At 37.9% G+C, this 12700-nt stretch overlaps 1 protein-coding gene across 5 annotated transcripts in view; it reads right to left on the bottom strand.

The window, feature by feature from the left end:
• Positions 1-11945, bottom strand: part of TfIIS (RNA polymerase II elongation factor) — a 28949-nt gene extending 17004 nt beyond the window's left edge. The window contains exons 1-4 of one of the 5 annotated variants that reach the window (XM_067086333.1): positions 11736-11945; positions 5959-6018; positions 5703-5820; positions 1382-1591 (exon numbers count right to left, since the gene is read on the bottom strand). In XM_067086333.1, the coding sequence (XP_066942434.1) occupies positions 1382-1591; positions 5703-5820; positions 5959-6018; positions 11736-11801 (454 nt within the window). In that variant the 5' untranslated portion in view covers positions 11802-11945. Of the gene's footprint in view, positions 1-1381; positions 1592-5702; positions 5821-5958; positions 6019-6303; positions 7014-11427; positions 11488-11562; positions 11695-11735 lie in introns of those variants that run through there. The other 4 variants (XM_067086332.1, XM_067086334.1, XM_067086335.1 and 1 more) reach the window with 4 other exon arrangements.
• Positions 11946-12700: the final 755 nt, after the last annotated feature.

Here is a 12700-nt window from a genome sequence, read left to right as displayed (position 1 = left end):
ACAGCTTCTTCAGATCCCAAACCCCAATGCACCAAAGTCCATCGACAGCCACTTCTTCGGTTATTTCCTTGTTCAGCATGGAAGCAAAGCGAGCACATGAGCTCCCTTTATCAATGTGTGAGGTTATTTCAGCCAAGAATCTGATATGTTGCTGCTGCAGCTCAACAACAATGACCCTCTAATTATTTTTACCACTACACTTCTTCCTGCCAGTTCACCATTTAATGTCTCCCAGGAGTCACAGGAGGCAGACGATACCGATCTTGACAATACAGTCAAGCTGGAGGAGGGGGAGGAAGAGGGGAATGAGGCAGCCTTGTAAACCTCCTTGCAAGTTTTTAAAAGTCCGGCCATTGTAAGCAATTTTGGCAGTGCACACAAGCAAGAGAGAAAAAGATTTGTTTTTTAAGAGTTATATTTCTTAATGTGTTTAGGCAAAATAGGAAAACAAAGTGATACCCATGTTATACTGTATGGCAGTGTATTGTATGTACAGTACACCTACCATATTACGCGATTCATGCAAGTAAAAAAGGGGTTTGCTTTTAATGTGTACAAAGTATTTTTAAATGTTAGTGTTTACAATACTGTGTTTAGGCAAAACAGGAAAAACAAAGCAATACATGTGCTTTACAGTAGTACAATGTGTATACATTACACCTGCTGTATTGTGTTGGGTACAAGACAAAAAAAAAAAAAAAAAAAAAAATAAGAGGTTTACTCTTTTGTGTACAGTGTGTTTTTATACGTTAGGTTTACGGGATTTTGCTTAAGCAAAATGATACAACAAACTGATACCTGTGTTTTACAGTGGTGCACAGTACCTCCAATACACCCACAATATTGTGTGGTGTGTTGTGTGCAAGAGATTAAAAAAAAAGGGGTTGTTTTTTATTTTCAGAGTATTTAAACAGTAATTTTGTTAAAAATATTCCCATAAGATGGAAAATTGGCTTTTGTGTCAATTTTTCAATTTAGTATGATGGTTGTTGTTTATAAGCATATTTAGTGTTTAGGGTCATGTGATATTGACAAGGTCAGGGGAGTTAAGGTACCGTACAAAGTTGCCATTTTACATTTGCAGTGTTTTTTTTATCATATCTGGAAATTACCACTATTTGCAAGGGCCTTGGCTCTATTAATGAGGATATGGGAGAGAGTACTGTATTTAACTCAAAGAAAATACTACAAAAGAAACATCTCTGACACACAAAATAAAACCCTAAAATATTAGAAAAAATTATGTCCTCATATAGATGAAAATTTGCCAAGATCTCCCCAAAAATAAAAAACATGAAACTACCATAAATCTCTAAGTTACATGTAACAAGTAATGTAATCTGCTATATGCAAAGACTATCACATCATAAAACTAACTCACCAGTTGATTTTAATGCATTAGCTATCATCTCACGGCATTTGAGTCGCAAAGAATCAGTTGTGGGTGGAGCTGCATTGGGGAATGTAACAGGTTTTGAATTGCCACTGCTACTGCTACTACTGTTACCATTGCTGGCACTTTTCTTTTCCTTATCCTCTTTCTCTTTTTTCTTCTCCTCCTTTCCATCTTTATCGTCGTCATCCTTTTTGTCTGGAATAAAAAAACATTACTGTATTTACCAAAACTCAGTGATCTACAATATGCATATCAATTTACTTTAGTAATTGGTATTTTCCATAGGTATACAAACTATAGCCTTTTAAGTAGTACTTCTAAGCAGCACACTGGAATCGTTGTTGAAACTTGGTGGTAGGTGGGTGAATGAGGTTCACCTACCATTATCAAGCACTTTCTTTTGGCATCAGGAACTAAGTGGGGAAGTTTGGGTGTGATTATGATACAAGGCTTAGGTTTGTATGCCTAGGAAATATATAGACTGCATTAAATTTGATTTACTCCTAAGGGCAACTCCTTACGTTGGAGGTAGACTATCAACAGACTGGTAAGTAAGTTGAATCTCCCACTGGAAATGTCAGGTCCCTAGTCTCAATAGTCAGCGGGAGAGTGCTGACTCTTGCAACCTTCTATCTGTCTATTATAGGGATAACTTTCTATCTGTCCACTATAGGGATGAGCTTCTGCCTCACAAAGGGAGAAAGAGAAGGAAGAGGGAAGAGAGGAACCAGCCAATCTACCATTCAACCAAGGCATGTCAAAGAAGGGATGAGAAGACTTGGGGTCCTGAGCACACTCAGGGAACCTGATTCAACCCTACCTAAGTTACATGTCCCATCCACAGATGTGTGAGCAAGGAAGAAGTGTGCATGGGCTCCTTCATCTTACTCCATACACACGCCAGTGGAGAACTGGTCAAGATGAGGAATACTCAGCACAAGCCACAGTAAAAGCTGCAAGAGCAATTCCAACAAGTATGACACCTGCTACCAGAGGCTCAAAAAGTTAAGCTCTTTAGCAAGTGCAGTAACAATGGACATACGCTGTGCACTAACAGACATACACTGAAGATTTAGACAAAGCTAAATAGTCCAGAGAGGAAGCAGATGGACTCCCCAGAATACAAAGGGAAGGCCACATTGGCAAGTAATCAATTGTCAACATCCCTGGAGTAGCCAACATAGCAGGAGCGAGAGGTGAGTTTCACCTGAGGATAGCCTAGTACACAAACCTGACTATTTGCAAAGGAGAGTGGGTGTTGGTTACCCAGCATCATCCCGTGTATACCCCTTAGAATAGGTCAGAGGTATACACATGGAAGAAGCAGGGATGGAGGAGAGAGCAATCCTTTTCTACTGCAAAGGGAACCAAACTGAACATTCCTCAAACAATAGATCAAGACTGTAGGTATTACCCCCCCACAAATGGAACAATATTGGTCAGGATCCACAGGCACAGCAGACATGAAGTTACCACACATGATCACATCTTTAACACACATGATATTTAATTTTTGAGACATCCAAGATGTAAACAAGAGAAATTCTCCATACACACTAACTATAGAAAGAGTTTCTACAGCAGTCAGCTGGAGCAATACAAGAAGTCCTGACTCAAAAGTGACAAAAGAAACAATACTCTCCTGATGGCTGGTGAGATGAGGTTTCCCCCCACTCACCAACCACCACCAATTAACTACTTTATCACCAAGTTCAAATGACCAATTCCAGCTCACCACTGAGGAATATTCCGGCAAAAAAGGCGATGGTTTGTATACCCATATGAATAAATAATTATGTAATGATTAACAGCACAGATGAAATACATATATTATGTCTAACTTTTCTTTTTCTTGGTGCTGCACAATAATTGATAAAGCATGGTCCTTGCATGACACCAAATAGGTTACCAAAATTAATTTACTATCATTTAAGCATGTTTAGTGCCAGAAAACATATATAGGGAAGTTCTACCATATACATAATGTATACAGGCAGTCCACGGGTTATGTAGGACTCGACTTACGTCATTCCGATTTCACAGTGCTTTCCAAATATATTAAAAAAACTCAGTTCCAGGTTATGGCGGATGTTCCGAAGTTACGCTGTTTCAATCTTACGGCACTGTAAGTGAGGAAAGACTGGAACTAGTTTCTGAGCATGCAGCTGACCTGACAATGACCTACTCTGGGTCGCTTACATGGTGTAGCAATACCAAGCAAAGGCCTCACATGTGTGTTTGCCAGTTCATCACTTTTTTTTTGTTTTAATAGCTTTTTTAATACCGTGTTCCGACTTATGTCATTTTCCGACTTCAGTCACACCCCAGGAACGGAACTCAACCATAAATCAGGGACTGCCTGTAGTGTACTAAAATCCATTCTTAAAACCACTCCAATTTACTATAATCTAATCTAGCAGTTACCATTTCCAGTAGACACACTCCAGAGAAAAGGAGAAACCAACAAACTGGCAGGGTATGCATCCCATACATCAAGGCCAATCAAGTTGGTAGTCCAATGGACCAACAGAGTTTTAGGTATACTTTTTCCAGACTCCTTAAATAATTTTCCTTCATGGGTTGGATACGCTGTAACTGCATTACCAGCCATTGTAAGTACAGCACTGAACAACTGTTTATCTTAGAACGCTCAACTTTGCCTGTCTGCCTCTTGAGCCATGAAGAACTGGCAGGTTCACTTCTAACAGAACAGAATAGAGAATCAAGGCCAGAGGCCAAGCGCTGGGACCTATGAAGTCATTCAGCACAAACAAAAATTGAGAGTAAAAGTTTTAAAGGTGTAACGGGAAAAACCTCGCAATTGCACTAAGAATCAAGTCTTTGGAGACGGAAAAAAGAGAATGAGAACAGGCATAGAGTGAAAGGAATGAGAGGGGTTGCAACTAGGGGCTGAAGAAATGCTGCATAAGAACCTTCAGTAATGTCTACAGTGCATCACATGAGGTGCACTGACAGCACTAACCCCCCCTATGGGGATTCACTTCTGATGGTTCCTCTACAAACTAATGACTCAGCCTACCCTGGAGACACCAAGGCAGTATCCCTGAAACTTCTTGTTCAGGTTATGCGAGGCGTTAAAAACCAAACCAAATACTATAACTTACTTCTACAAACACCATTCACTTGCCAGTAGTTCAGGGACTGTCATAAGGGGATATACAACTTTCCTGACACAACTATCAGGGAGCAGACGGGTACACCTTGGACCTTCTAGCTGAAATGAATCTCTATTTCTTGGACAACTAGCCAATCTAGCTTATGAGTCTCTGGCTTCAACATCATTAAAATTTTCATCCCTAAAGACTACCCTTATTCTCTTTATAGAAGATATCACTAGATTCTATGATTTGAGGTTAGACGAACATCCGTTTATCATAAATCCACGACTGGTAGTGAAGACTCAAGCTATTTCCCCTCAGCTACTGACTGCACCGTTCAAATTTCCCACTCATCAGTTGAGGTAGGGTATAATGAGGACCTTGCCATTAATCTTTCAGGTCTGTGTGGATGTATCTCTGGGAAACCATGACGCTTATCAAGAGTGTCTGTGTTTATTGGCCAACAGCAATCTGATCTGAACGTCACCTCTCTGGCTAAGGTAAGTGTTCCTAAAAGCACAAAGCGAACTTTCTCAGTTTCAAACATCCTAAATTACTGTATGGGAATAAAGTCTCCTGACCTCTACCCTGTAAATGGAACGTAGATGTTACCACTCTGGTAATGTTACTGCACAGAAGTGATGTCTACATCTGCTAGTATTGCATCTAAAGATTTCATCTGCATAACACTAAAAATGTAAGACTATGGCCTGGTCTTTCTGCATATGAGAAGGACTGCAGCCCATCACAACACAACTATGACCCTATTGCTATAAGGTAATATTCCATGACCCCTTGCTAGTACACAGTCATTTCAACAGAGATGATCACAGTCCTCAGCACCCAAGTCACTTATTTCAATTTAAGAAGAAACCCTTCCCACTAAACCCTTTAGGCAACTCATGGAGTTGCCCTGAAACAAAATTAAATACTTTATAGTAGAATCTACATTTTTAATACAAGCCCCAAATTTCTTGTAGTTAGTCTAGACAACAAAGGGAATAACCTAACACCACTCAAGGTAAAATTGTCCATGATGTATACCAAATCAGTTGGTGGGTCTCATCTTTTCTTTATAGTGCATCTACAAGAGCTGCTGGCTGCAGGTTGGCAATAGTAAAAGCAATGGGTTGTATCAGAAAATACATTATGCTTTTAAACAATTAATACTGTATCTAAATACACACCTGGAACAAATTTCTTCCAATTCTTAATGAGTTGTTTGGCTGTAGATATTACTTCCTCATCTGAAGAGGCTTTGCGCAGAGCGTTCACAGTCATCCCAATACGTGTTTTGGACAGCACCTGTAGTTTTTTTATATTCACTGTAGTACAACACAGTAACATTCAAACACTGTTTATCATTCAAGTTTTTATAGCAAATGACAACTACTTTAAACAATGAGCAGTTCTATACAAAAGAATATAAAAAATCATACAAACCTGAAAGTTTATTGGGAGTCCCTGCAGCACTTTCAAAATTTCTAGTGCCTGTGTTTGGTCCTGAAATGTGAAAAGTGCTATGAGAATCAGCTTCACTTCCTAATGATGGGTATACACAGTCTGGTTACACATTAAGATACTGTCAGGCCAATTTTAACAAGCTGAAAAAAGGGCATACAGAATACTGAGTATCATTCAAGAGAAAAAAAGATATATTCATTATCTTTTCAAACACACACTGTATGAGCAACACTATAAATTATATTATGCTATTAGTTTCAGGAGATATAACCGAATAATTTTGACATTTGGTCTTGTATGCAACTGGACAGTGTTTATACTAACTCGACAACATACTGTACCCCAATAGTTTATCAGATGCTTCATGGGTCCAGCCTTCAGATAAGTGGCAAAATGTGATAAGTAACATAGACCTTATAGTAGAGTCAAACTTGAACATTCAAGATATTCCACAGTAATTTCCCAGTTTCCACACTAAACTACCCAGCATCTTTTAGGTATATATGATGCAGAAAAACTCAACACAAAATCAATGTATATCTTTACACAGTAGCTTTCAGCCAAGTGTATTTTGTCAACAAAATATTCTAGTTCACTGAATTCTATTTGAAAAATACTAGAAGAAAAATATTTCACAGCCTCCACATGACTATCATGGTTTGACTAACTTGAAAGCCTGGAGTTCAGTTCAATCAAAAAAGCAAAAATTCCTTTTTCCATTTAATATCCTCTTCTTCATATTCTTTAACGTACGTCAATACCCAAGTACTTTCTCTCCCTCCTTGGATTTTTTCTGTTACTATCAAGCATTGATGAACTTCCAGCCTCTTCCACAACATTCCACATAATACTGAACACTTTAGAACTAATAGGTCAACATATAAGTGTTGTCACTGTCTGTCTCTATTTTTTTTCCTTCCTTCAACTAACCAAGGATATTTCAGGCACAGTTTTACAGACATCTTTTGATCATAAGGGAATATAGCAAGTTGGCTACAACTTATACATACAGTAGAAGCAACACAAAAATGCAACTGAAAAACAATCAATAATCTTTCAATAACCAAAATTATTCATATAATAAACAACAAATTTTCAACCAAAATCACACAAGTGTTTAATGTACTGTACTGTACTTTGTACTTTTCCACGATATACAAACATGTAAGCGTATTCCTCGGTGCAAACATTCTTTCCTTTGGCATCAGGAACTGCATGGTGTGCTTGAGGCAAGCAGCATCATCAGACTATTCTCTGCGTACCTCGACAGAAGTACAAACAGGAAGAGGCCAGGAAAGTCCTCACATTTTAGAAGTGTTGTAGGCATATACAGGGAGACACTGTTTGAAAAACACTCAGACAACCCTGTGTCACTACTTCCTGTGGGAGAATTCCCAACCACAGCTGAAGGAGAGCCATCATCAACTCAAAATGCAGGTATGCATTTACTTGAAGTCTGATGGAACTTCTTGGGAGAGGGCTTTTGAGACCTCCTCCTCTTCTTCCTATGGAAGGACAATGAGGCAGAAGATAAGGAGGAAGAGCTTGATGACAAGGAAGAGGAAACAGATTTGCTCGTGTTTTTTCACCTTACTCTATCTCCACACTCTTTTCTGGAAGCAGCATCAAAGGAGTACAACCTTTGACTGATACTATGGTGGTATCCCCACAGTTAAGACAACTGCTACAAGAAGCTAAACAGCACCTAGTTCCTTTGCAGAAATGGTAGCGGAACACAAGCGAAAGATGGATCACTTATAACACTTAGAATACCAAGAATACACCTCTGTCAGTACTCCAGCAAAGCCATCATCAAAGCACTGGTAGGTGTTGACAAACCGTGAACAAATACTGCTGTCTCACCAAGGGGAGCAGGTGCACCTTGCTCAGCAATGTCAGAGTGCAGGCTGACTGGCTACCCTCACAGTATCATCATCTTGCAAAAGATGACGGTAGACAGAGAAACAGACAAGTTCAGGAGGATGGAGCAGAAACAATTCAGAGGTATCAATGGCTGAATAATCCCTTTCAAAGAAATTGGTAGGCATCTTTTGGCTTTACTCTGATACTGCCCAACCTTTCCAATGCAAAGGAGATGAGCCAGCACATTCCTAACACCAATGAAGAACAACAAAGCTGGTTATATTTATACCAAGGACATAAAAGTGGGCAAACATCCACTTTTGTCCTCATACCTTTTGTTCTTCACAGTCAATGTCGATCAAAAACCAAAAACACCAGACATACAATAAATAAGATAAAAAGTTTGAACTTGATGGTCAATCAGAGCACAGTAACATGTCTAAACTCGACCAAGGTTCAACAACCAATTCTAGCTTGCACTATGGAATACACTTACATAAAAGGCAATGTTCTTCATTACCAAAAGAACAAGTATCAATTAATTTAGCTAATTATGTTATTCGTGAATGAAACAAAGGTTATCCTACAAGGCTAAAGGCTTAAATTTCATCCAGTCAATCTTGATTATTAAGTGCTCTTACAACCTGAACATGATAGTCCTACCAATTTAAATTAGGTTGTGTGAAAACTAATTCAATGTATATGACCAAATCAACACTGACAGAATAGTAATGTATTTATCTGAAATACTTTTGTTCATCATTTCAAGAAAAAATTATTTCTTTCAAATGAACCAAAACTAATCTAAACTGACAGTTCTTAGCCAAGTTAAGCTAATCAAAACACATTCAATCAGAATTAAACCTAAAGCTGTTTTTCTGAACAAGTAGGTTACATTTATTAATTAACAGGATATATTGTGCTGCAGTGAACAAAAAAAAAAGTTGAACCTGAACAACAGAGGTTTACACATCTACAGAAGTAGTCTTACCTTCAATTAAGTTTACAGAGGTTTAGGCACCTACGCAATTAGACTCAACACTGAATTCACCTAACGCCAGAATTAGGTTTCATTCGTCCCCCCCGTCTCCTAAGTCGATCCTAAAGTTTTCACGGAAGGATAAACACTAAAGTTATCAACAGGTTACCATGCTTGTAAGAGAAGTAAGGTAACTTATCAGTCAAAATTATTCTAGCCTTATTAACCAAATTACTTAATTATTACTGCAAATACAGTCCAAAACTATATTTCCTGTGAAGACCAGTTGTAGCCTAAGAAAATTAAATTATAAAATCTGCACTGACTCCCACTATAAAAATCCACTTGCTGGCATTTCACCCCAAACATAATTAACATCATAGCAGAATCATTCATACGTACAGACAAACAGCCCAAATTTGTTGAACGATATGGGTTAGTACAGGAGCATCAGTTTATTCATACAAATGTGTAAAGTTCACAATAAGATGTGTGTAGTGTACCTTATATTAATACAATGTTTTAATGTGTAGTGTACCTTATATAATTACAATGTTTTAATATGTCACAAAATACTTCAAGTTTAAATAATTATTTTTCGCTACATAGCACTTACAATAGGACTGCGATTTATCTACATTTTTTCTACTTCAAATGAAACTATACCTGGCATTCTCCAATTTAGCAGTGTCTATCATTTCCCTAATATGTCATAACTGTTATAAATCACTAGCTGATACTTTTGGTTTTATTAGCCATGAGAATTAATGATACTTTAATTTGGTTAAAGTCTGTATAATACCAAAGACCAGATGATAATCAAGTTGTTAATTCTGTTGTGTACTGTGACACTTTATTTAAACTATTCTTGATTTCATTCTCATTCACACTTATCTTCACTTGCACTCTGCTGTACACGGTGATAATGTCCTTGCTCACAATATACTCTGATGCTGTTATGGCAGCCATGCCAAACCTATATTAATTTTCAGTGAGCAAACTGGTAAAGACAACTTGTCTGCTTTTTCAGTAAAATGACTCGTCCAACTATTTAGCCTTAGGTGCAGACTAGTTTTATAGCCTAATACAAATTAGAAAACAGGCTTTGACTTCACGAGATGCCATGTTGAGAATTGGAAAGCTATATTAGTCAATTATCATCCTAAACAAACTTCACAGACCAAAAATAGCCAAGAAGCATTAAGCAATCTTTTTTCACAGTTACATTTGCGCACTGGTAGATACGACCTCACTTCACTTTTATTTCCATCGGTGATCTCTGATTTTGATCAAATATGCAATACAATAAATAGTTCATCAGAATAAAATGTGAAAAACACTGCAAACCCACAAACATCCAAAGTACATTTATATACAGGAAATATATAAATGGTAGGCATAAAAACAAAAAAACCTGCTGGTGTCCACATCTAGAAAATATAACTGTCCTCTTTGCAGCCTCGTGTAAATTTCTGTATACATTTTATATGCCTATAGCACATAAACTGTATATGGGCTATTTATCATAATTTTCTTTGTGACACCAAGAAATGACTATCCTCTTTGTAGCCTGGCGTAAAGTTTTGTAAACATTATACAGGTCTATTGCATATTATCTGTATATGGGCTATTTACAGCAATTTTTTCAGGATGTGGATGTTGTTGGTAATGATGATTTAACAAAATTTGTTACAAAAATATTATATTTTTTCCCTTTTATATATATATATATATATATATATATATATATATATATATATATATATATATATATATATAATTTACATGTCTTAAGACCTTGTAACAATTCAGGGTATTGATGGTCACAAATTGAGGATCTAAGATGGAAATAAAAGCAGATGAGATCACTTTATGAGTTGGGTATATATATATATATATATATATATATATATATATATATATATATATATATATATATATATATATATATATATATATATATATATATATATATATATTATATATATATATATATACACATATATTATATATATAATTTACATGTCTTAAGACCTTGTAACAATTCAGGATATTGCTGGTCACAAATTGAGGATCTAAGATGGAAATAAAAGCAGATGAGATCACTTTATGAGTGGGGTACGATCACTTGTCCTGGGTCAGGACAAGTTGAAGTGGTTGGCGAGATAAGTGGGCTGGGAGCAGGACTACCCTAGGCTAGAGCCGAATGTCCATCACTGCACTAAATAACATTTCACTATAATGATAACTGGCCTCGTTGTGTCCTTGGCTAAAAAGTAACAACTTTGGTCAACATCACTTTCCCAAACTGCTTGTAGGCTAGCTCAAGATAATATTACTTTGCACAAAAATAAAACTTAATATCACTCTGCACGAAAATAATGAACGTCATTAGGATAAGGAGGCCTTGTTAATAGCCTAGACCTCAACCTCCAGTAGGCTAGCAAGTAGCCAATATTCAAAGCCCAGTCCTAATACCGACGTCATTCAAATTTGGCCAAACTGCTTTACAAAACGTTAGGCCTTTAACTAAGCTAATGACAATTAGCAAAGAACTGTGGCCCAAAAGGCCTGGTATTATTCTCTTGACATGGATTACAGTTCACCTGACGCCTTCGCAGATCATCATTCTTCGAAACTGTCAGCCCCATTCACGTCACGATTTCACCAAAAACCCCGAAATTCGACATCAAAACCCCCTGGCTGGCAACGTTCCAACCCCCAAAGGTGACCGCCCCCACCTTAAGGGATAAGAGTCCGATAAGGGGTCTCATTGAGGCCCGAAATGGCCTGGGCTCTCCCCCGAAACTGCCCATGCACTCCTTTCAACTCCGCCTAAGTGACATGAACACAAAAGCATCTGGGTCCCTTCGCACACACACACTCGTATACAAGGGCACACTTATCCACTAACACCGTCGCTGGACGTCATCTTGTCCAGCTTCTTCTTGATGCGGAGGACCTCCTCTTCGCAGCCCATGATTCTCAACGGCGAAAATGGGAGTCCGAGATTTAAGTCAGGAAAAGCTTGGTCCTGCAGCGTAACGCTCTCGTCAGGAGACGCCGGCGACGACTGTTGTCATTCGGACAACAAGAGATGATTCAAGGGGGAAACCCCGCGGACGGAGGGGATGTTACGCGCGCGAAACCAGTCACTAGATGGCGGGGAGTCGAATGTTCGATGGATGCGAGAGGACGTGGTTTTTTCTTCGGATATTTAGTCAGTTCAAGGTTTTCAACCGTAAAATGAACTTGTAATCAACTGCCTCTCTTACCTTTGAAGTATAAAAAAATAAACATTCTCATTCCGAACGGATCTTGCTTTAAAAATGGGTTATGTGTGCGGGGGTGAGTTTAATGAAGATCGGAATTCAAGACGGAGCTTCCAAACAAGCGCTAGGTGGCGCTTGCTTTATTTCCGCCAAAAACTAGATATAGCAGCCACTTGCGTCTTAAAAATAACAATTCCGTAAAAGGGATAACTAAAGTAATATGCAAAACGTCTTTCTTTTTTTATAAAAATCTTTTATATAAAGCATTTTTAATTTGGGGAACAATCTGTACTGAACAGTCAGTTCTCCCATTAAAAGCAAATGAGAATTTACAAAGTACTTTTAAATAATAAAATCTGTCTCTTCTGATGATATACTTCTTTCGTTCTTAATCTCATCCTGTCGAAATCGTAACCTTCCCTTATAGCTAGGTAAGAAGAGTATAAAGAACAGTCATGACAGCACCAGCTCACCATCTGCAGAAAAAAGCACGAATTCTTAATGCGCATAACCTTTGCCATTATCACTGGCTTGTGCTCATAAAGTTTGAAGCATTTTGATTTCTTACATCACTCATTACTAGACTCTTCATGATCTAATGGTGATA

This window comes from Macrobrachium rosenbergii, chromosome 42 (assembly GCF_040412425.1).
Source record: "Macrobrachium rosenbergii isolate ZJJX-2024 chromosome 42, ASM4041242v1, whole genome shotgun sequence".
NCBI lineage: Eukaryota > Metazoa > Arthropoda > Malacostraca > Decapoda > Palaemonidae > Macrobrachium > Macrobrachium rosenbergii.
This window is presented reverse-complemented; position numbering and strand designations above follow the sequence as displayed.